General features: G+C 33.8%; 1 protein-coding gene and 1 pseudogene across 1 annotated transcript; one reads left to right on the top strand and one right to left on the bottom strand.

Annotated features, from left to right (window-relative positions):
- Window positions 1-871: 871 nt before the first annotated feature.
- LOC114376769 (lysine-specific demethylase 5A-like) lies at window positions 872-18,966 on the bottom strand. The gene is made up of 33 exons (XM_028335035.1): window positions 17,436-18,966; window positions 16,137-16,194; window positions 14,864-14,986; window positions 14,401-14,458; window positions 14,171-14,307; window positions 13,719-13,880; window positions 13,547-13,633; window positions 12,046-12,219; window positions 11,630-11,782; window positions 11,346-11,537; window positions 11,195-11,260; window positions 10,930-11,025; window positions 10,098-10,184; window positions 9,649-9,765; window positions 9,357-9,564; window positions 9,186-9,250; window positions 8,950-9,008; window positions 8,719-8,850; window positions 8,277-8,427; window positions 7,857-8,186; window positions 7,080-7,253; window positions 6,741-6,802; window positions 6,000-6,078; window positions 5,334-5,483; window positions 5,122-5,255; window positions 4,319-4,436; window positions 4,144-4,217; window positions 2,561-2,705; window positions 2,315-2,464; window positions 2,057-2,152; window positions 1,871-1,966; window positions 1,580-1,767; window positions 872-1,501 (listed from the first exon to the last, which is right to left on the bottom strand). Exons 1-33 carry the CDS (start codon window positions 18,755-18,757, stop codon window positions 1,255-1,257), a joined length of 5,490 nt encoding a protein of 1,829 aa, XP_028190836.1. The 5' UTR covers window positions 18,758-18,966; the 3' UTR covers window positions 872-1,254.
- A 1,731-nt stretch (window positions 18,967-20,697) lies between these two features.
- Window positions 20,698-24,198, top strand: LOC114376445 (annotated as a pseudogene).
- Window positions 24,199-25,801: the final 1,603 nt, after the last annotated feature.

The raw sequence follows: 25,801 nt of genomic DNA, 5'->3' as shown, positions 1-25,801 counted from the left end.
TCTAAGTTATAACATGCATTTTGTGAAGCTAATCAATGAGCAAACCTTCTTGATAATTTAGGTCACAAGAGTTCTCCACGAGAGCAATGGGTATGCATCATCCATCCCAACCTTTTATTTTGTTTCCAATGAGGTCTCATTTTATTTCCTTCTCTTTTGATCTAGTTTTTTTTTTTCATCTTTATCCGTCTTCAACAAAAGAAAAATTTTACTCCTATATAATATCATTAAATAAATCACCATTTTAATCCCTAAAAATTATCCCTATCACATTATTCTCTAAAACTAAAAAAAATCCCAAACAAATCTTTTAAAAAAAAAGTCAATCACATCAATTGAAAATATAATTAAGTTTAGAACTTTTGATGATACAACTAAATTTTAAAGACTTAATTGAAAATTTTCACTTTTAGGAAGTAACTAATGTGACAACACGTTACATCTTCAATAACCAAAATGTTGGTTCTAAAAAATATTTAAACCTTTACAAATTAAAAGAGTTAAAGAAAAAAATATAGAAAAACATGATTAATGTAACAAAATAAAAAAAATACAAAAAAACAAAAAACTTTCATAAGTAACATTATTAAAAAAATTATATGTATTTTTTTATCCATAAAAATTAAATATAAATACAAGAAAAATTATAATTTATATCATATTTAACCAATTGAACTATAGCCTTGATAAAATTATATATGTTTCTAATCAAGCAAATATGACTATTTATTTTAATATCTCAAAAATAATTTGTCTTTTTTATGATGATAAAAAAATCACAAAAAATGTTAACTGTGATATTCTTCATTTAAAAAATATCTTTTTATTATGATTCATTTATAGAAATAAAGACTATAATGACACATTTGTATAAACAACAACTAAAGGGAGACAATTTATTTGTTAGAAAATAAATGTAAACATCATCTTATTTACAGACACTGAAGATTTAATCCAACAATGGATGAATGATTGTTACCACTGTTTTATCTAATTTCCACCATAAAAAGTTAAAAACTAACTGAATTCTATTAAAAAAAAAATCCTACCTACTTTTGTCAGCTGTATAAAACTAATGCTTCCTACGTTAATTTACGCCATCTTTATCCTAATAACTCAAGCCTTCAAATGGTGAAATGCGAACAAGAAATTAAAAATGGAATTTTCGCATTAAGATGGATTAAAAATGACCGAGATGACACCATAAAAATCATTTGAATCAATTTAATGACCAATGATTTCTCCTATGTTTAGCTATCGTTGTATGCATAGAAATGGAGAAAGACTTCGAAGTTCAACACGTTTCTTAGCTGCTCGTCTGAAAGGCTTTCGATTTTGCCACCTTAGACATTCTATCCCACTCGAATACCTAAGCTTATCTTGATTCCTGCTAGCGAATATGTTGCAAGTGAGACTGGGCACATCTCTCTTCTGTTTCTTTCTAGGATTTGAATGCCTCGGAGATGGGGTTTTAGGCTCCTCAAATTTACCACTAGTTAATCTGCAAAGCATAACAGATAATCACTAAAAAAATACCAAAAAAAATAAAACAAATTAGCAATGCAAACAATAGACTGACCTGTCATGGTTTGAAGGCAATCCTTCTGTACACGGGTTACATGCAGGACAAATGTAGACCTCTTCTGTGCAAGGCAATTTCATGCAATCAAAGTGATACCACTCATTACAATGATAACATGCAATCATCCTTTCTGGATCAAAGGGCTTTCGACAAATGCAATAAAGCATGCATCGTGCCCTTAATGTCTGTTGTGAACAAAATTCAATACTTCATTATAATCATACCAAAATCATGATACAAATTAAAATTCTCTTGATTTTAATAATACAAAAATGAATAATCTCTAACCCTTAGTTCCTCGTTCATATCAACAGGCAAGTTTTCACCTTCCACTACAAGTTCAAAAACTTTATCCAGGCTGAGTGCCCCTGAATCAGTTGCCACCTGTCCATGATATTTAAATATAAAAACCATCATGAGCAAAAAAAGGACATGGAGGAGGAGGAATCACCCAAAAAAGAAAAATATCAGAACCTTTTTGGCTAGTTCTGCCCACTGCAAACCCAAGCAATTCACATTCGTAAGTTTCAACATATAGTGATCTTCAGGTGATATGTCCATAGCCTGTCCCTGTCATGCACTTCAACATTTCAGTAGGTTCAAAGTTGTTCTTATCAGCAATAATTTTTAAAAAGTAGAAAAGTGAATTAGTAATAGACATAAATAAGGGGACAGGCTTACTTGTTTTTGCAATACACGCACAAAAACATAAACCTAGCCAACGGCACATACCTCCTTCAGATGCTTCTGAATTTGTTGGATAGTGGGCTTTGGTACACCATTTAACAATCTACTGACTTGAATTTTCCAAAAGTTTTTTGCTAAAGTCAGCTCAAGGTCACAAGTATCATGCTGATCATAGACAATAGCCACTTTGCTAGCCTATACCAATAAGCAAAATTAACTCAACTGTAACAATCGCGTTCCAGTTAAATGAAATAATACAAGAAAGAGAGATAAAGTTAAATAAATACATGCCTTTACAGCAGTGGCCAATTTTTCGGAGACAATGCTAATATCTTCATCAACATTAGCTGATGCAAGGATCACAATTTCTCTCAAGCAAGATTTGCATGAAAGGGCTTTCTCAACAAGTTGGCACAAAAAATCTTTTTCATCAATCCTGCACAACAAGAAAATGCTAGATGAATTACAACTTTTACCAAAATCATAAATCTAAAGTGAAGATTGTTAAAAGGTAGAGAAAACAAGAGGCACAAGATGGAATCCATGTGTCCAAACTGCATAGCACACCTGAATTATGTAGACAAAAAAAAAAAATACGCCCACATCCTAATTACTACATGATTTTGTTGGCCTATACAATAAACCTAGACAATATTTACATTTTCTCCAACAAAGATGAAGTCCAAGACTCTTATAGAACACTCACCCCCTTAACAATATAGAAAACAAGAGAGAAGCATGAAAGAAACTGCAGAAATATATGTAATTTCGTGAGTGGCAGTCTGCAGAGCTCATTCTAATATTAATCCAAAATGAACTTTGTAATTTCTATAATGAACTTATAAACAGCATATTATATATATATATATATATATATATAAAACATTATTAAAATTCTCCTCAGGTATCCCACACATGTCTGAACTCTGCTCATGCCACGTGCAACTTAGCCAATAAATTTCTGCTAGGGTCCGGTCCTCAATGTTTTCCAGCATCTACAGAACCCACCCTTTTCTTCCCTCCCTTCTATAAAGATATGATCTACCTCACACCAATAGACCCCTCACTAAAAAAATCTAATCATACACTCAAATATTCATAATACCTTCTTCCCAGAAAACACTTTAAAAGATGAGTAGTATGAAATGAATCTAGTTACAAATAGTAGTACTTGTAAAGTTAAAATTGTATATATAAAGACAGTAATAGTACCATTAATGTTTTATGTACCTAAATTTGTAATATCACTTACAGTGAAGGCATTTCTGCTTCTGACTTAAAATGGAACTGAAAGTAATGTTTCTGCTAGCCTTAACATGTTACATTTAAATTAATGGATCATACGAAAAAATCCAAAAAAAAAAAAAAAGTTGAAACCATCCAAAGCAAATCATGAGCAAAAATGGACTAGGGAATTGAGTAGAAAGGGTGTTCAACTATCAATGCAGAGTGTAGAAGACAGTTTTCCCAAAATATAATGCATCTACACGTAGTTTGGAAATGTGGCTTTTGATGCATGTGCTTTTTGAGAAGAGCTGCAAAATTTGTTTGATGAAATGTTTTCAAAGGAGCTTCTTCGAGTGCCACAAATGATTTGACAAGCAAGCTAGGAGATGCTCTACAAACAAATTGAGACTAAAAAAAATCCCCGAGTTCTTTTAAATTTTGCCAATTATCTTCTTTCTATTTTAAAATTGTATCCATTTAACTTAAAATATCTATTTTGTAATTATACACAGCATATCAGCATTTGAAAATCCAGCAATTCCAAAGAGGGGCTTTAGTCTCTATTGAGTAACAATAAACCTTATTGAAGAAAACTTAAAGGTCATTAATACATGCTGTACATAAAGATTTAATGTGAACCACATTACCATAAACAGAAATGCTCAGCATGAGACATGAGTTCAGTAAGAACTTTCAATTCAACACGCTTCTTCACAAACCTCTGCATAAAGCAAAATAATGTGGACAAGTGAGTTTCTGAAAAAGAGAGAGACACACAAACACACACTAGTCAACTACTACTAAAATGACATAATATCCTACCAGGAGGGCACCTCCATTCTGATAATGGAATTCACCCCTCAAAATTTCACAATAAGGGCACTTGTAGTTTTCAATGCCTGCGTCTTTTTCTGTTAGTCCAACGCACCTCACATGATAGCTGTCCATATGAAAGATATTGATGCATCAAACAAATAAATCAATGTCTATTCTTAACAATGAAACAGAAGTAAAAAAAAAATGAATTTTTTTCCAGACCGAATGACAATTATTTCCTTAACCAGAAAACTAAAATTGTAGAGAGTAGATCTTAATGGAAGCAGTGATGAAAAGAAAGGAAGATCTTGACGGAATGACAACAGGGCAGGTTAGACGACTACTTGGAATTAAAGAAGAAAGTCATTGGACACAAAAACAGTTCCATATTTCAGGAACATGGCAGTGGAATTGTAACCCATTGGTCACTGATGATGGTAACTTTCTGATACCATGTTGAAATTCTGAGGTTTTAGGTATAGAGGGAGGAAGAGAGATGAATGAGAATGAAACACTAATTGATATTAACTTTGATGTAGTACAATGTGCTGATGTGTTGATATGCACATAAAACCTATACCAGTAATCCTTATTTATACTAATCATAATCGTAGCTAATTAGGGAAACAAATCCTAGAGGATAATCTAAGATATGATAAGATATTTAAATTTTAAATATATTTTAACATTTACGACGTGACCGGAATAATGAGAGAACCCATTTACATGAAGATTATAAGCTATTGCCAGATTTATTTTTCAGAGCTATGGAACTGCTATTTTTAGAAACAAGGTAACAAGTACTTTACCAGTCCATACAAGTGGAACAAGTAAGAAATTCCTGATCTTCAGAATCATCATAGCAGCATATACATAGGTTTTGTTCCTTCAGATCTTGCAATTTGTCATATATAAACAATGATCTATCTAGAGTCTGGTTTATCTGAAAATATCAAGCAAGGTACTAAGTATATGTGATACACAAATGGGCATGCAAATGAAAATATTCTAAAATCAAAACCTTCTCCAGTGCATGAAGTAGCGAATTTCCATTTTGGACCAACATTCTAAATTTATCCATGCATCTATTCTTCCAATTTTCCACCTTCTCAACTTCAGATAAAATCAAATCCAGTTCGGAGCAACTAAAGGCAATGGTATCTCCATGTTCCTGAATGTAAGCAAATCACGAGTGTTATGCAAGTGACCAGTGATATGTCAAGTCCTAATAAAATAAACAAACTGGTAAAGGCTTCACAACAATTGTGAAAGCTTTCATTTTTTCAATCAAAATAATCACAACTGAAGAATGATTAAGCTTGATACTCCTGGATACTAAGAATATACACACAATTAAAAACAATTGAAAGAAAATGCTTAAACAGAAAGGTGCTATAAAATATAAGGGACAAATTATAAAGGAAATCAAAACAAAGGTTAAGACTTAAAGTAAATCTACAATTAGTCGATTAGAGAAAATGAAGAGAGTAAACCACCCCACTAACAATTCATATAAAATACAAGGAAAATCCCGACCACAGTGACCGGTACTTTTTACAAATTACACAGCAACATAGCCACAATAAAAGAGAACCATAGCTGTGTAATGCAGCCTAAGTCAATCAGTTGATCAATAATCAGTAATCACGCACATAAAGACCACCTACTATACACCCAGAAAATTTACCTTGAGCTGCAATATTGAAGACCAAGAACGTTCTCTAGAGCTTAGACCAAAAAATTGATGCACTTGCCCTTGCCACAACCTAAAGCAGAAATAAAATACAATTAAGTACGCATATCAAATATTTAACAAAAATAATTGGAAAGGCAACAGTCTTCATTCACTCAGTCAACAGTTCTTTACATGATTAAGCAATATGCTCTTTACCAAGATGATGCATACAGGGAGACAGACGTAGTTCAGAAGGCAATATTGGAAGGCATAGAATCAAATTGAAAATGGCAATGGCTTCAATAAAAGCTTATAAAAAAAATTCAAAAGTGCAAAACCTAAATATCTAGAAATTTAATTGAAATGTTAATGGGTAAACTATCATTCAGAAGACTAGAAACAAATCAAACTTGTTAGATTTCAACTTAAAACCAATTGGCCCTAAGTGAAGTTGCCCAACAAATATATAAGCTGCATCCCAAAAACTGAGGTAGGCGATGTGGAACTTTCTAACATCCCCCCTCCAGAGATGCCTGCCAATACAAGAGAGTCTACTAGAATAGGCAAGAACTAAGATGGGCTATAGGCTCTAATACTATGTTAGATTTCAACTTAAAACCAATTGGCCCTAAGTGAAGTTGCCCAACAGATATATAAGCTGCACCCCAAGAACTGAGGCAGGCGATGTGGAACTTTCTAACAAAACTAACCTAAGATATTATCGTAATTCTACAATCAACAAACGAGACTTACTTATGTTTTCCAATGGCATCTTCAAGTTGACATTTTACTGCTGTAAAGGTCATATTAATAGTCTGCAGAAAAAAGTTGTGAATGTAAGCTGTATGTGCCAAAACAATTTTTCTTAACTATTATGATTAAGAAAATGCTAGAAAGTTTTCTCCCCAACTTTTTCTCTCTCCAAAGTTCCTTAAATGTCCTAGTGTAATTATAAGTTGACTTCTGAACTAGAGAAAATATAAGTTGACCTCTCATTCTGCTTTATATAGTTAATAAATCAAACAAAACAATAAGGGTAATCAATGGCTAAAATAACAAAAATACACAAAGCAGAAAATTATAAACTAGTACCTGATAATCGGTAAGAATATCTTGTATGTCAGTCAACTTACATCTTCTAGAACTGCGAGGTCCAGAAATCCCCTCTAATGCTTTCCTAAGCCATTCAAACCCATCAATCAATACTTTCAACAGAGCACCAGATACAGAGGAATGAGAAAGACCTTCTGCAACCTCCAAAACGTCCTACATGATTAGCAAGCATCCCTCATCAATAAGTACTATGGAGAACCTTTATTTTGTTTTTTTTTATAACAAAAGAAATACAATATGATGAGTCTTTGGCGAAACCCCATTACAAAAGCCATGTGCTTTACTCCCAAATAGTTGTCAAACAACTGATCTTATATCTCAAATCAAGTGCAATTTTTAAAAAGTAATTGTCAAAGAAAAATTTTTAAGGTGAAAAAGTCAATGACCCATGTAATGAATAATTAAGATCGTAGCAACACAGTACAATTTTTCATTTGTAATTGAAAGGAAACAAGAAAGTAATCTGATATGATATGAGCTTAAAACCAGGTATACTATAAGGCATCCAGATGAACGACATAATATAACCAGGGTCAAGAGATCAAAATAAACCAAATTAGGTGGACACTGAAAATTGTGTGTTGTGGAGGGGTATATTTAGAAGCGTGTACATGATCAAGACAGCAGTCAAAGTGTCAAACACTGAAAGGGAGGGTGGAGTAAGAAAGCATACGGTTATGCAAAATGAAGTCAAGAAAAGACATTTGCGAAAAGGCAAGAGTCGAAAAGAAATTGCAACTAGAGAGAAATAGTAACCTCTAAAGAAGGAGAGCAATTGCAGAAAGACAAGGCTCTTTTGCACCATTGCAGTGTAGAATACGATGCTTGGAGTTTTGAAATCTCATTGAAGTCAAAACCAAGTGATACACCAGATGCTATGGCAGATTGGATTCTTGCAATCAAATCTTCCACTTTACAAGTTAAACCACTGTTTATTTCATGCAAAGAATTATCCAATAAGCATTGAGCATCATCTAGTACAGAACATGCTTCATACCCCCATATTCTGCAATTCTTCAAAACTAATTCAAGCATCCCTCTTTCTTCCAAAGATACTTTAATATGCTTCGATTGAGAAACCAACATCTAAAAGTATATAATCAAATTGTCATATTTTATAATGATCATGTTTTCAGCAAAGATAAAACCACAAATCAAACAGAACAAAACATGAACCTGCAAGTCCTCTACTTTCCGCACAGAATTTGAAGCACACGTAGAAGAGACTAAATATGGCTTTGAATTCCTTAACCAGGAATTAGCTTCGGATAAAGCATCCTTGACATCATTAAGTGAAGGAAGAATACCAAATATATTTTCTGAAGCTCTGTAAGAGAAAACCAAAAGCAAAGTTATCATCAGCCAAAACAATTGTTGTAAATAAGATAAAATCTCGTTATTATTAGGATAGATCTATTTTCTTTTCTACTTTCCCTTTTTATGTTTTGTTTCCCTATTTCCTGTAATAGGTTTAGCCGTTTGGCCCATAAAAGGGGATTAGAACTTGTATAATATACATACTGAATAATATTCAGTTCTTTATTTTTTAAGTTCTTTACAATTATAATCTTGTTGAAGTTATAAACATAAACATCTCAACTCTCAAGCATTGTTGAACCTGATCATGTCCTCAAAGTCTGAAATAGGAGCCTCGTGTGAAAGCATCTTTCTAGCCCTTTCCTCCCAAGGAATGGCAACAGCAAGCACACAAGATAAATTGACAAATTGTTTCTCTCCCTCAATTTGAAGCCTGAAAAATCAATAACAAAAGCATATATGGTTGAAACTTAAAATAAATAAAAACCTAATGATGTGCAAGTTCAGATGAGGAAAGGGAGTTAAAAGTTACATAGTGGACTCCTTCAACAGTTGCTGAATGAATTCTAAAGGCATCTTCAAATCATGTGCCTGTACCAATTTCACAAAATTTCAATCAGTTTTCATTGTTACAATAACTGCCTGAGCATTTAATATACAAGTTGATTAGCCCCTGCATACTAAGAAACCTTTTATTTTTAAATATTAAACAAAGGCAGGGAGAGAGATGAAAGAACAACATTAGTATGCATAAATATAATATCCTACCTTCACAGCCTTTTCCCGGCAATTAGCCTTCTTCAGCTCAATCTCAACTAATGGCAACTCATCAACTGACAAGAAGAAAATAAACAAATGCATGGATCTTGAATAAAAAATCTTAACCATGAATTTTCAAGGATAAACCTTTTTCAAAAATGAAGCTACAACGTTCAATACCTTGAATTTTCAAAGATAAACCTTCTTCAAAAATGCTCTTCAATTCATCAACTGCATTATTTTGATCTTCCTGCATCTGAACTCTCCCTAAAACATCATTGAAGTGAGAAACCCATGAAACAGCATCTGAATGGTATTGCCTTAGAAGCTTGAGCTCTGGTACATCAACTGCGAAACCGTCCCATTCCTTAAGCAGCAAACCAACATTCTGCAAGGTTTCTGAGTTAATAAAGTTATGCCTTTCAACCAACAAAGAAAACTAGAAAAGGTGAAAAAGATTCAAAACGCAAACCTTGAGATTCATATGACCTTCTAACATATCATGACATTGAGCACTACAAGATTCCACTTGACTTAATAGATTCTGGAGCACGTCTATCTCCAGGAGTTGAACTTGAAGATCCACAAACTATTGAAAACATGAATTTCATATTATAATCTGCATGTACTTCACAATGTGGGTGTTGTGTCTGTGTATGATATATACTACTCACATAAATGCAAAACACATGAAATAATTTAACAATCGTGACTAGTCCAAATAATTAAATTTATAAGTCACTTCATTATCACATTATTATATGAAACAAATGCAAGTTAATATATTAATTTAATACATAAATAATAACAGTTATATTCCTCTATTGTTGATTATTGCCCTGTCACACATGAACTTTATGTTCACAGGAACAGGGCTTGATAAATTAACAAAGCCAGGGCAGTTTCCTGAGTTCTTATTACCTCTGCTTTTAGCTTGTAAAGAACATCAACATGTAGTGCAGCAGGTTGTCTTGCTGAGATGCACTTTCTGACGTTATCCAGCCATGCCTGAAGGGTCTCAAAGAAATCATGTTAGCAACATGAAAAATAAAACACCACATAAATCAACAATTTTAAACCCTAGAGTGCAGCACAACTGCTCAAGCACAAGAATTGGGGCAGTTCAGAACATGAGCCAAAACTCATTGTACCTGAGAATAGAGATGAACTCTTTCCACAACATTAGCTCCTCATATTTTGAAAATAAGAAGTCTATAGGCATGAACAGGTGGAGTTATTGGCAGTCACATTTGTCCACACTCTAGATGTCTAGTTCTGGGTGTGAGGGGGCTGGGTGTTGAAATTTCATATCAACTAAACCAGCAGTGGTAACTTTCCAGATCAGATTCAATTTTGCTCCTAAGAATTTGTAATCCTCATTCCTCAAGTTCAAAAAAATAAAATTTGGTCTTCTATTGAATCTCACAGAAATTTAGAACAGAGATAGGAAACACCAAATGCAATCGCTTTCGTAAAAGCCAATACAGGTCATTGTTTTTGTTTTCCATTTTTGGGTTGAAGGTTCAGTGTGTATGTGTCAAATACAGGAGGGGAAAGATAGTTTCTCATGCTATTTTAAGTTGTGACAAGCACATTCTGAAAAATGTATCTACAGATCCCTAACCTTGTAAACAAAAAATGGCATTTTGGAGTGAAAAATAGTTTCAAAATATAAACAATATAAATGGAAGATTAAGCACAGAACCAGCAAAGTAAAATAATGTGTCAAACTATCATATATGGCAACATCTACCTTGGTTGAAGAAATTTTCCCTTCCAATTTCTTACTTTCTTTCACATAGATGGGTAAGCCACAAGCTTTGGAGTATAAAAGTTCCAACTCAGACATCTGGCATAAATAATTTTAGTCAAATTTAATGGACTGAAAAGAAGAATCAAAATATTACTACTTACCAGATGTCATCATAAGTAGCAAGAACATAAATTGTACCAGACATATGTACTATCAATAATAAAATTATGAAGAAAGGAAATATGATGAGTCTAGGAGAAAGTACATTTGAACACATTGACAAAGCAGTATCAATCTCCTGAATTAACAACCTTGCTTCCTCTGCGTAGTCCTGCATCAACATAAGTTAACCAAAAAAAAATGGCAGAAAAATGCAACCACCAAAGTCACTATTAACTGTTTGTTATGAGAAGCACCTTCAATTTATGATAAAGAGGTTCATTGCATGGTGCAGGACTAAACTTCAGTAACTCATCAACGAATTCCAAATGAACTTTCTTGACATTAAAGTCTTGATGACACAACCATAACTCAATTTTTGTTGCACAGTCTCTTATCCCTTCTGCCCACTTCTGAGCTTCAATCAAATTCTTTACCATGTCTCGAACCTACATTCCCAAAAGAAGCAGAGTTTAGTTAAGTATATCAGTGTGTGTGTATACAGGAGTATATTAAAAAGTAACAAATAGATAGAACTAACAGAATCCATCTCAGAACCGGCCCAAAGAAATTGTTCAGCTTTTCTTAGTGCAGTAACAAATGCATCATGCAAAAAAACATTCTGAAGAATAGTACTAGATTGCAGAAGCCACTCTGTAGCAAGTTGAGCAAAAGTAATGGAGCCACCTTTCACCTGCACACATCCAAGAGTGTCAGAAAACAATAGTATTTTTTTTAAATCACAAACATATACACAACAATACAAACATCATTTTAGATAATTTCATGAAAAAATAAAAACATAATACCACTTACAGGAGAGCACCACAGTCAAAGATATAGAAGCATGGGGACATCATATCTTTTGATTGCAGAAAGATAAGTAAATCTAATTATTGGAAACAATATTAGAATTCAGAAATTTTGGAGGGTTAGAAAGAAATATGCATATATGACCTTTTTGGTCAATGCACTAAGACATGAAGGCTTCCTTTTCACACTACTACACTCAGCTTTGTCCTCAGAAGTATATTTGTCCATAGAAAATGCCAAGTCATATAATTCTGCAAGTGAATGCCGATAGAGAAGACGTAGTTTTACAGTTTTGCACTCACAGAGGTGTTCCCAGTGCTGCACAAGAGAAAACTAAGTTCAGTCAATCCATAAAAACACCACCCATAAGGGAACAAACCAATCAAATCCTAGAAATCCGAATCTGTCAAAGTGAATTCCAACCACAATAATATCAACAATACAAATATTTTCTATCGACTATAATGCCTAATCCTACTTTATAGATAAATTGATTGGAATCTTACCCATGTTTGTGTGTACAAAGTCCAGTTCAGTTTGAAAGAACAAACAATCAGCAGGTACAAAGACAGTGCTAACTTCAGTTAGAGACACAGGAAAAGAGGGGGGAAAATAAAATACTAGTAAATTACACTAACCACCCCTAAGGTACAAAGACAGTGCTAACTTCAGTTAGAGACACAGGAAAAGAGGGGGCCAAATAAAATACTAGTAAATTACACTAACCACCCCTAAGGTTTTGTGAAACTACACAAACTCCCCCTGCTTTTTTAACATTTACAGTAACCTCTCTTATAGGGGAACACGGTGTAATATTTTTCAAACAGTTAAGGGAGTGAGTTTAATGTATAAAGGAGTGTCAGTGTAATGTTTTTCAAACAATTAAGGGGAGTTAGTGTAGGAGTAGAAAAAGCAGGGGGAATTTGTGAAATTTCATAAAACTTCAAGGGTGGTTAGGGTAATTTACTCAAAATAAAACCATGAGGAAGAAGACAGATACATAATACCACAAATCCATAATCAACTAACTGACTTATGCAAATCCAAAGAATGATAGTGATTAGTGATCATTATATTTGTCATGTCATGCAACAATACAATTCCTTTCCCTTTACCCCTTATCAGCACAAGTACAAGTTTCTAACTGTCTAACTAAATTCTAACTGTCTAACTGACTTTGTAACTGACATTTAACCACTATGGTTAAATCTAACTGAGACAGCTGCAGTTGATAACTGCAGGTCTGTCTGTGTATTACTCTAATAGTAAGGACACAAATAGAAGTGAATAATACACTTTACTTATTTTCACTTACATAAGGCATAAACAGACAGCCCATATACTCTTTTCCAGGGACAGGCTGGCTTTCAGATACTTTCACACACATAAGGCAGAATATGTGAAGAGAACCCATATAAATTGAGTGGCCATCTTAAGAAACGTAAAAACCTATTGGGTACCTCCAATCTTAGGTTGAAACTAATAAGTTGAATGATTCAACTGTGAAAATGGATATACATACATTCTAGGTGCTGGTTACACTTTTTCTTTAGCTTTGACATTGATGCAATGGTGGAAGGTGAATTGTTGATGGCAACTACATTTTGATTATCAATACCACAATGGCTCAATCACATTCATTTACCTCCAGACAAACAAAAGTCGATGGCCTGCAACCACATACAACAGCAGAGAGATAGAGATATTGCTGGCATATAAGGCATGATGGATCCTACAACACACCAGTAAACACAATCAGAAAAGATGAAAACATTGCATTATCATTTTATATTACCATGGATTAAAAAAAATCATACTTCTTCAGTTCCCACATATTGGGGACATTTTCGAGGACCCATGCGAGAAGATTTAATAATACCATTTTTCCAAAGTTTCTCTCTCCAAGATTTTTCTTTATCTGATATTCTCAACATTTCCTTCTTCAAATAAGAAGACACTCTGCCATCAACATCACCATACTGAAAATGATGAAAATCAACATGTAAGAGGGTAAGCAAGACTAGTCAACAAATAAACTTTACTAATGTGAAAAGTATTAGTGCAATTTTCAGTTTGAGTAAAAATATGATAATAGAATGTCTTGCTCAAACTTAAAAGTGCACTAATTACTACTTTAACAAATGTAACAAAGTCAGACTTTCGTTAAAGTATTAGTGCACTTATTAAAACCAAACACCCTCTTAGCTTTTTATCTCATTAACAAATTATTACTTTAACAAATGTAACAAAGTCAGAACAATGTGCAAACCTGGGCTACCACACAAAGAAGCTCCTCATGAGACAAGACAGCAGTTTTGTGATACCGCTGATACAGATCAGCTCCAAAAGCACCATATGGTAGCCAGTCGGCAGGAGCAAAATTGACTGCCTCTGCACAATTTAAACCTGAGAACACAAACAAATCATACAGAGAATGACACACTTCAGATTATATGTAAGCTGGTAATTTTGGATGAAGAGAGAAATAAAACGGCATACCAAGATTGAAACCTCCATGATAAGATCTAGGGAAGGTAATAACAAAATTCCCAGGCTCCTGGCAAACATCAATGAAAAGTAAAAAGTCAAAGACTAAATATGCAAAAAAGAGAAGCAAAGGACAAGCAAAAGCAGTAGTACTGCTGCATAGATTTTCTGCAAAACATGATGGACAGACGGTTAAAAGGACCAATCAGAAGTTTAGGCCACAAATGAACTTGAATCTGTTTTATAAGCTTTCAGTGTAAAAGAACGTCAACTGCAACCCACAATATTCCACCAAATTAAATTATAAGTATCCACTTATTGTGTAGTGCTTATTTATCTTGGAGTTGAATATCATATCATTTGCAAAAATTTAACAATTTTGTCTTCAAATTTTACAATTTCAATGAAATAATGCATTTACAATAGCAAACTATTAAGAAAAATAAAAACCAAAGATAACCAAGCTAAATGAAACCTGAAGTATGCTATAGACAGGAACTCCGTTTTCTTGCAAGACAGATGGGTTTAGCATAGTAACAAGCTGAAAAAGCAGATCAGGTTGTGCATCAAAAAGATCAGGAAGACTGCTTTTCATCACCTACAAGGAGGTAGATCATTTTATTGTTGTCAACAAATGTTTGTCCACTCACATAGTTAAGAACTTTTATTAATAATTAGTAATGAATTTTTAAAATTGAAAAATTATGAAATGTTTGGATAGTGAGGTTTGGAAGGAAAGGGAAGGGAGGGTTAGTGTTTTAACTTTCAATTTGCAACTGAGAATGATAAAATGATTTTGAAAAAGAATAATGGATGATTAGATACATGGTAATATTTCATATTGAAAAATGTTCAAAATTTCAGATAATAAAGTATTAATTCAAATTGAAAGATTAACCCTCCCTTTCCAATCCTATAAATGCCTCCATCTAAAAATAGCTTATGAAAACCACCAATTTAAGTGAACTATACAGATAAATCTAGTCCAAAAGATAAAAATAAAAAATAAAAAAGAGAGAGAGAGAGAGAGATTTTGGATTTCAATATGGGAGATTTAATACACAACATGTAATTAAAAAAAAATCACATAAAATGAAATGTGATCAGTACTACCAAAACATGAATTAAATAAAAATAGAAATGACTCCATAATTAGCTATGATAATCAACAGATTTATCTAATTGAAAAAATCATTTTCTAAAAACACCTAAATTTACACTTGTATTTTATTTCACAGGAGACCACTAGATAAAATTTTGATAATATAGCTGCCAAAATATAATAATCTCATTCAATAGTTTGTTTATATAATTGAAACTTCAATAGGATAGGCAAAATTATGCAAATAAAACAATAAACGGCCATCATCACTTCAATGCAATTATTTAATTATTTTAAAAAATTCCTCTACATAGAAACTCTATATACATGTATTCATTATTTAGAAAAAGGTGGCCGACAATTTTATGGTTATCTTAGTATTCCACCATTTCTCTTGTTTTTCACTTTAAATTAAAAATAACATGATTTTGATGAATGAGTATAATCCATTTAAAACTAGTCCTTCTTAAATTCTCTGTTATAAAAAAAAGGTTACTTTTTTGTCATGCACACACATCATGTGCACCCACAGTTACAGTGTGCATGAAAGTGTTTATTTGCAAGTATTACAAAATAAATTTGGTCGTTCTTCTGGAAATCATTAATCCTACAAGTGCAATAGATATAACAAGAACCCAATACCTACCTTCTCAAAAGCAGTGGCTTGACTACCAGGCACACTGTACCAGCACTTTGCCTCTCCCCTAGAACAAAATAGAAATCAGAACCAAAATTGCAGGGGGGGGGGGGGGGGGGGAATAAAGTGAGGCACTTAGCACTCATGAATCTAAAGATATATATACACACACACATATATATTTTAAAAAACCCAAGATCATAAAAACATTGCAAATGCTAGCAGTTGAGGTTCCACCACACTTTGGCCAAAGGATAAGCAAAACCACAGAAGTATGGACAGAATAAAAGAAAAACAGAGTAAAGAAAATGCCACGTTCATGAATTCTTTGATCTGAAAATAAATGTTGAGCCAAATTTAAGTCTCAGGTAAAGTAAGGCCCTGGATTGAGTGTAGTAGAAATTTCTGAGCTTTCCAAAAGAAAAAAAAATGACAAAGTCTAAATTATTAGAATTCTGCATTAGAATGTAGAAGCCAAACAAATTTAAACAAAAATCATGTTTCTGCAGTAGGAGAAAATTCGAAACTAAAACGCATATGCCAATATTATAGAACACCTATTTGTTCTTTCTTCTTTTTTTGAACTAAACATCCATGTTAATTAAATGAAGGAAGTAGTTGATGATTAAGATTATTTGTTATCCTGTTGGTACAAAATTTTTGGCAGATTGGCATTGTATTTTCCATGTAATAAGCCATGCTCAGAAAAGTATATTTTAAGGCAAATTGCTCCAATACCAAATGAGAATGGGTTCAGGCAGAAATTTTGGAGGACTGTTACTGGTTTGTATAAGACTCTCTGGCTGGAACTAACAAGGAATGCAAAGAGCACTTCTGTAGTTCTGCTGATACCAGATTTTGCTAGGAAAGCTTCTGTGTTCTCAAATGGAGGATATTATAAAGCCACTAGGATTGAGCTAGTGTGAGGGGTTTGGATAATTTGCCAGAGTTCATAGGTTCAAACCTTCTTTTCTTATGACAATCATACCACAAAAAGTTAGTAGATATCGTAGACTTTTCTGGACTCTGTGACTCCTTTCATAATATTTTTGTTATTAAATCAACAAGTTTAAGTGGAACATTAAAAGTGCACATGATTAATATCAAGTTTGCTACAGTTAATTTTTCCCTAAAACAACCAAACCTTGTTTCTGTGATCATGTTATTATTCATTGAACATGCCATCTTCATAAATTGCTGAGATTCCTACTCTACATGGCCATAATTTCTGAAAGAAAGGGTTTTATTTTATTTCATAATTAAGATAATTGTACCAGGACAGCACAAATAAATAAAAGTAAGGCATACCAGTGAAGATAATTCATTGAGTAAAAGCAGTGATCCTCAAAATGCCAGCAAAAGGATGAGAATAGCATCCCAATATATAGCCAGGGTACCATGACACCAGTGATATTATGATGAACAGCTCGAAGCATTGAGCCTTTCAACTTAGGCAAGTTATTAAGATTCCATGGGTTAGTTGAGTATTCTTCCCATAATTTGTCATCAATTGATTTTGGTTTCTGATCAGTTACACGTGGGAAACCACTCCCATAGACAGATGTATCCAAGTCATTTCCATACATAACCTCAACCTCACCAACCAATCCCTCCACAATATCCCAAAATTTCTTCTCAATTTGCACCCTTGAAACAGGTCCTGATCCAAACCATCTCCTCCTTGACCGATCCGCTATGCGTCTAAAAGCTTCCAATGTGTAATGCTTCCCAGGCACAAAACCAAAACTGTCCCTGTCAGAATTCAAGCAGTTGAAACAATACCAATTTCCTGGAGGAATTTTCTCCAATGGCGGGGAAAGACAATATGTATGCCAACCCTTATCACACCTGTCACACAATAGCATGAGTTCCCCATGCAAACCACTTTTACATTGCTCACAAATCTGATCATGCTCTTCTTCTTGCACCTTACTATCCTTATGGTTTGAACCATCAACACTCTTGTGATTCTTCTTGGATACCACAGATTGCACCCCATGATCACTCTTGTGGTCATCATGCACAGCTTTCTTACAACTCTGAGCCGTCCCTTGATTCATCCGGTTATAAAAATTCTCATAATCACACAAATGCTCCCGGTACAACTGACACAACACATGCTTAGCACAATCCGAAATCTTCCCGCTGGACCTCACAAAGCGAGCAACATCCCCCCATTTCTTCCCATCAACAACCTTATCATATCCGCCAAACCGTTTCACGGCATTGAATAGCATACACAAGTCGAGCTCCTCGCCCTCAAACACAACCCTCTTCCTGGACTTCTTACCAGAGTGGTCCCTCAGAAACCTGGAGTAGTCCAAGTCAAATGTCTTGGAGTCACAGGCGGCAGGGCGAGCCTGGAGCTTGTGAATGGCCTGAGTCTTGGTAGGGAAAGTAAAAGTGTCTAGATCCAAAGCAAAAGGGGGTTTCCAAGTCTTTGGAGGCACAATCTTACAAATCCCAAAAGGTTCAGCCTCGGGTCTAATCTTGTAAATATACTCCAAAGGATCCTTGAATTCATCCTCAGTGGGGTAATACACAGGCCCCGAAGGTATAGTCGAGGATGAAACACTCAAACTAGGTCCTACCACACCTTTCTCAACAGCCCTAGGTTTTCCTTTCCCCATCTATGACTATGAGCACCGCCAATTCATGAATGTAACTAACTAACTAAGCGCGAAGCAGAGTAGCGAATAGCAAAGTTAGTTTACCTTTTTCAGGAGCCGCAGTGCAGTGAAGTGCAGGGAAGAAGACGGAGTGTTGGATTCTTTGTGTCTTTGTGTACACTCATTTTGGTTTCGTCTGTTATTAAATAGCTTCCTCTACCGTATCACACGGGAAAGCTTCTTTGGAAAGATAACTGAACTCAACTAGATCCTTTGGTTAGGTTAGGTTCACATTCACACTACCCGTCCACTCAGGCTTGGGCTCGAGCTCGGGCTCAGGCTCAGGCCCAAACTTGTTTTTCACTTCTTTCCCGGACCAATCTTCTGGACTTAAGTTCTACCGCCAGCCAACTGGGCCATATTTTTGTTGTTTTGGGGACGGCTATTTACACCCTCATTTTTCCTCTTTGTACTCTTTGTCTATTTTATTTTACTGAGTATTTTTTAAATTAATAATTAAGAGTAGATAAAAACAAGTTTGGTTTCTTTTCCCAAGTTTTTCTCTCTAACTTGTTTCATTTTTTGGCCATTCCTCATCCCCTCTCCCTTTGTTGTTGCCTTTATTTTTTCCTCTAGAAATAGTGAATTGCTTGTAGGTTTCCTCTGGCCAATATTTAAGAGTATAGATGGAACTTCAAATTGAATTCACTAAAACTAGAAGGTGCATGGATGCGTTAAACTAATATATTTGGGTGACCGATAGCTGACGGAGGTCAAGAGTTTAACCGAGAGGAACATGACACGTGTCAATGTAAGGTGACCAAAATAGACCAATCAAACTGAAGTGTCCCCCTACCATGGCACGTGTAGCTCAACCAAGACTGCACCATCTGTACGATATATATACGTATATTGCTTGTTTCAAACCTCCGAACCAAATTCGAAATTTAACATATATATCCGTAATTATCCCTTCACTTTTTTTTCCTTTTCAACATCGCGAGGACAGCAATATCCACTGCATTTCTGTTAGAGCACCCGAGAACTGGGATTAGAGGCCCAGAACCTCCAGAAAGAGGAAGAAGACACAGAGGAGAGACTATTTGGGAAATAAGGTATATAATTCTCATTGCTTCCTTGCTTTGTTTATTTACATATATATATAGCCTTCCTATAACCGAAATTCATTCTAGAACATTTGGAATAACAGAATTTGTTATTTGTTGTCTCCCTAAAGGTGAACAACATCAAGCAAGGATATTCCTAATTCAAAGTGCCTCTGCTGATTCATGGATCCTTCTCAGACGTAGTCATTCAGGTGAGAAGGTTTGACAATTCTCCTCTTGGGCCTGACTTCTACTTGTACCTCCTGCTTTGCTATATCAACCTCATGTTCTGCTTCTATTGGTATGTTCTCTGTCTCTGGATTCGTAACAATTTCGCTTGTGGTGATTACTTACTTTCTATATTGAACTGCAATATTTATGCTCAAAGCATTAATTTTTTCGTAATGCATGCATGCATGCTAATTAACTCAGTATCTTCTACGTACCTTGATTAATCAACTTATATGCATGCCTGCTGGCTAGCTGATCATTTTCAAAGGAAGAAACGAGAGGTTAAATTGTTTTTGAGCCATTGGTAACTTATTTTCCTTTTAATTAGATTTTTTTCAAATAAAGTTCAAATGTATAGAAAATTTGCCGCAAGTAAGAATCACCGTGTTACATACACGTAAGTACGTTGGTGAGAAATAGATGTGATGACTGATGGGCTAGCTCGTAACAAATTAACGTACGTATTTCATGTAGTTGCTCTCTCATGTGTGCGTATATATATAAGAGGCTAAGAGCTAAAAATATATGGTCTATGGATTGGAACTGCTAGTTAATTAATTAATTTTCATCTTCAAGGATTAACTGTATATATGTTGTTTAATTAATTAATTGAGTAGGGTGCAGAATATATGGTATCCCTTGATCTGAAATGGAGTTCAGGACTTCACGCCAATGCATAATTATGGGGAAGGTAGAGTCAAGTACTAAAGCTAAAGGGGAAGATATGTCTTCCTTGTGCATGCGCAAGTTCAGCCTATCTGTACAAAGAGAGGGGAAGAAGAATAAGATGCTGACGACGAGGGCAAAGAGAGTAAATATTATTACTACGGGGCCAGCCATAGATCATGCTCCTGTTATTGCCAAGCCCTTGACAAAAGATGATCTAATTTAATTAACTACTTCATATCTGGTTGCAAGCCCAAACATAACTGGAGGTGACCTACATATATATTCTATACTCTTTTTGTTATTATATATATATATATATATATATATATATATATATATATCAAATATGCACGTACAACTTGTAAAATGCCGGTAGAGAAGGAAAAATTATTAGATAAGTAGTTTCAGATCACTATGTATCCGTGTTCACAATCTGTGACATGCATGTATTCAAGTTTAATTAATAATACTTGATTATATATAATATAAAATTATTAAAAATAGTATTAATAATTCTGCCAAGTATTAATATGTATCTTTATCTGATGTGTATTCAAATTTAATTAATAACACTTTATTATATATAACCAAGTATTTCAACTTGAAAATTAGTGAGAACCATGATAATCTCAGACGGTCTAATAATTTTTTCCATTATTTTTTTACAAAAATATTTGTTACCAATTAGCATTTCTGTTTTTTATTTATGAGAAAGCGGGTGAACAATGTCAAAGTGGTCATTTTAGATTGGTTGAGGAATGAGGGGAAATTGTTTGCTCCAGTGTTTCAACTTCCAAGCTTGCTGCCTTTCATAAAGTCATATCCATTTTATCACCATAGTGATAACAAATAATATAAATATCAGCTTTATTAAGGAAATGAAGAAAAAAATTAATAAAATATAAGTAATTTATAAATATAATTATGTTTTATTTGGTATAAAATATAAGTAATTAATAAATAAAAAATTATCACATGTATCTTATCGTACTCAATATTCGTACTAGTATCTCTTTAATACATGGTTTATTTGTCACAGCTATTTCTTTTTACCTTCAGCACATTTTGTTCATCAATAATTTATCCAACATATGCGTGTGCCTAAAGTTTACCTAAACTTGTAAATGGAAATGATCGTTCCAGCTCTGGCAATAGATCAATTAATTTCTTTGACTGTCCTGTTTTACAGCACTGTCTGGTATTAAGACTGGACTAGTGCAATTATTCTATAGCTCCATATTCAATTTCTTGTGTTCAATTCAACTCAAAATCTCTGAGTTGCGTAATTTCCATTTGTTAAGAAATCATGATTTTAATGATTAACAAGCTTGTTTGGTGGTTACAAATTAATCAGGTTTATCTCTTTCTCACTCAAAGACAAAACCACAAATTTGTACAGTATATCTAGCTAGGTGATTTACCTAGTTTGCATATGGTCTTTGCAGAATAGGTACAGAGCACGAGAAATTTGGTTTTGAGCTTAAGACTTTACGTCCAATTAATTACAAACAAATATCAGTTTACTCAATCGCATAGCTGCAAGATTTGATTGGGAAAAAATAATGGAAGGAGACAACATCATAGGACTAAAAAATGTAAGTCCTATAATGATCGATTAATCATTTGATATTCAATTTATTCTTCTTTATGAAATTTTATGCCTTGTATTCTGAATTTGGGATTTGGTGGTGACTATATGCAGAAATTGTACTTGAAATTTTATTTACAACAGTTCTATTTGAAATCTGAGACCAATTTCAATTAAACGGAATGTGACATTTATATGTAAAAAATTCTACTGCAGGGCAAGCAAAGTATATCATTAGAACCTGGTGGTCAATTTGAGCTTAGTGGTATGCCTTTGAAAACATTGCATCAAACTTGTGATGAGATTAATTCACATCTCTATCAGGTCAGTCTGTGCAATCTTTGGCATAACAAGAATCCTAAGATAGTTTAATTCATAATTTCATCCTATTTTACTGTTAAAAGTTGAAGCATGCAATGTGTTACTTACTGTTACCATACATGGACTGCAGCATCATCTCCATTTTGAAGGCAGTTTTGGTTATGAGACTGAGAATTATACAGCAATGTTTAAACACTTTCATGTGACAGATTTTTTATGCCTTGCTTGATAGGCTAAAACTGTTGCTGAGGAAATGGGAATTGGATTTTTGGGATTAGGTTTTCAGCCTAAATGGAGACTGGAAGACATACCTGGAGTGCCTAAGGTAATATTTACATACATCTCAAACTTTTGAATTAAGAGCGGGATGCTAATGCATTGACTTCTTCCAGGTACGGTATAACATTATGCAAAATCACTTACATAAATTTGGCCCACCTGCAATTGAATCATTGTTCATGACATGCTCAGTTCAGGTGAGATAAATTCTGTACTTCAATTCCTAGTTATAGCCGATAAATTATTTTTATAAGCTAAATCCTTTGCCAAATTTATCCCTTTTCTTAGTGTTCAATTTTTTTGCATTTGAAATATATTTAGTGCAATCTAAAATAACAAAAATAAAAATTTAACTATGGGTTTAGGTCAACCTGGACTTCAGTTCTGAAGCAGACATGATTAACTTCTATGATAATTAGAATTTAAACCAGTTGGCAGCAGCCTTATTCGCTAATTCACCTTTCAAGGAAGGGGTTCCAAATGGTTATCTCACCATAAGAAGGTCTATGACTGTTTTGAATTATTGTTCACCTTAACATCCAAATATTTGTTTTATATACTGCATTAATATTCAACTTGTCGGCGTGTTATAAACAGCCATAGGGTGGGTCAGATTCACAAACGCCGCGTTGGCATACTCCCCTTTGTTTTTTATGACACTTTTGGGTATGTTATTAGTTATTTCTAATTTCACTTTTATTTTTATGGAACTATTACTTTTATCAAGTCTGACTTTTTGTCTGTTACTCTTATAGGTTTGAGCAGTATGTTGATTACGCTCTCGATGTGCCAATGTTGTTTGTTTATCGAAAAAAACAAGTACATTGACTGCCGCGGCATGTCATTCAGGGTTATTTTCTTTTCTTGTCTCACAAGTCTCAAACATCTCATTACCCTTCCACTTGCATTTTTTTTTTCCTAATGTTTTATATGTAGTATATTTGCACTTAGTTGATGCTTTGTTATGCAGGACTTCATGGCAAGTAAACTCCCTGCCATTCCTGGTCAGGTGCCAACACTTGGTGACTGGGAAAATCATCTAATAACTATATTTCCTGAGGTTACTAATCAACACTAACCATGTTAAGGATTTTGAATTTCTCCAAATGCCAATATACTAAGTTGGCCCAGTGTTAAATTTTGTGCAGGTCAGGCTAAAGAGATACATGGAAATGAGGGGTGCTGATGATGGCCCTTTGGAAATGTTATGTGCTCTGCCGGCTTTTTGGGTAATTGATTTGTCTATGCACAATATAATCCAATATTAGATTAAGAACTTTGTCTCAAGATTTGTATGTTGTCTTTGGGTTGATAGAAAGAGATAGAATAGAGCACAATCTACCACTAATACTAGAACCTATTATCTGAACTGTTTAATGTTCTTTTCAAACCCAAGAAGAGGGTCAAAAGCCATATGCTGGAATTATTAAGGTACTCTCATTTATTTCCCCTTTCCAATTCCCATTAATTGTGATTTTAGATTAAAAAAAAGAGTTTAATCATTTGGATTGATTCATGCCTAATAGATAATGACTATTCCTTTATCAGTACTTGTTTGTGCTGCAGTGATCTTATGAAGGAATTTTTGCCCGTTGTTTATCATCTTTTAAATTATTTATTTTACGCTTTTGTGTTTCACCTCTTGATGTTTCAAAAGTGATCTACGTGGATATTCAAACTCCACCACCAAGTCCTTCACACCCTTCATCCACTTTTGCACCTCCACTTTCACCAACTTATATGCAATCATTAGTTGTTTGTCCCCCATAGCCAACCCAAAATCAACAAGTTGTCCTGGGATGTCATCCACCTTAACCACCTTCTCAATCCTAAACAACTTATTTGTTTTTGTCTATTTTTTATTTCTTGTTTTTGTCTACTTTTCAGTTTATTTTATTGTTTTTGACAATTATGACATAATATGTAATGCTTGTATTTCTCTAAATTACTTCGATGCATGCTATTTTGATACATATACATGCTCTGTCAACATGTTGTTTTGATATATGCTATGTTCTTTATTGTTCATTTATGCAAGGACGAATGGTGTGGGGGCAAACAGGGGCGAACAGCCCTCCCTCCCTTGACACCTTATGTATACCATGTGTATGTGTGGGGAGTAGATAGTCAAATAGTCCCTGTGGGAATTCCTTTTGTCTTCTACAGGTCTATTATGGGACTACATTCACATTAGTATTGACAACATATGTGTTTAGAACTTTTATATAAGTTAGGTTTAAATCATTTAGGTGACAATATTTACCAAGTATAAATGATGTTTGCAAGTTTGTAAGGGTGGGTACCACTTGTACCCTTCATCCAATTCCTTAATGAATTTGATTTTTACTAATAATAAATGTTATATTTTAAATTTTTGAGAAAAAGATCAATGTAAAATAACTATCATTCAATTATAAACCACAATTTATGATAAGTTTTGTTGATTTTTATAAAATTATCTTAAAAAATATATAAACTTGATTTGTGATTGGATGCTAGTATAAATTTTTAAAGAAATGGTTGAGCCCATAATTTTGATTGACTGATTAGTTGATGGAATTTTGCTTTTACATTTATATTTATTTTTTTATAATTTAAAATAAAAATGAATTTTAATGTCATGAGTAAAATTGGTCAAATTTTGTGGAATTTATTATTTATTTATTAATTAATTATTAAAACATATATTCAAATAACTTGAAAATAAGAAAAATAAAATTAGCCCCCCTCTTGGAGTGTTTTGGATTTGGATCCGTCACTGCATTTATGTATGTGTTCATAAACTTAGGAATAGTTTTCAATATGATATATTTTTTTAAAGCATTTATATATATGTATATGAGAAAATAGGCTATGCACCAAGAATGTAAG

This window comes from Glycine soja, chromosome 11, assembly GCF_004193775.1.
Source record: "Glycine soja cultivar W05 chromosome 11, ASM419377v2, whole genome shotgun sequence".
NCBI lineage: Eukaryota > Viridiplantae > Streptophyta > Magnoliopsida > Fabales > Fabaceae > Glycine > Glycine soja.
The sequence above is the reverse complement of the archived record's forward strand: the minus strand, read 5'-3'. Positions and strand labels throughout refer to the sequence as shown.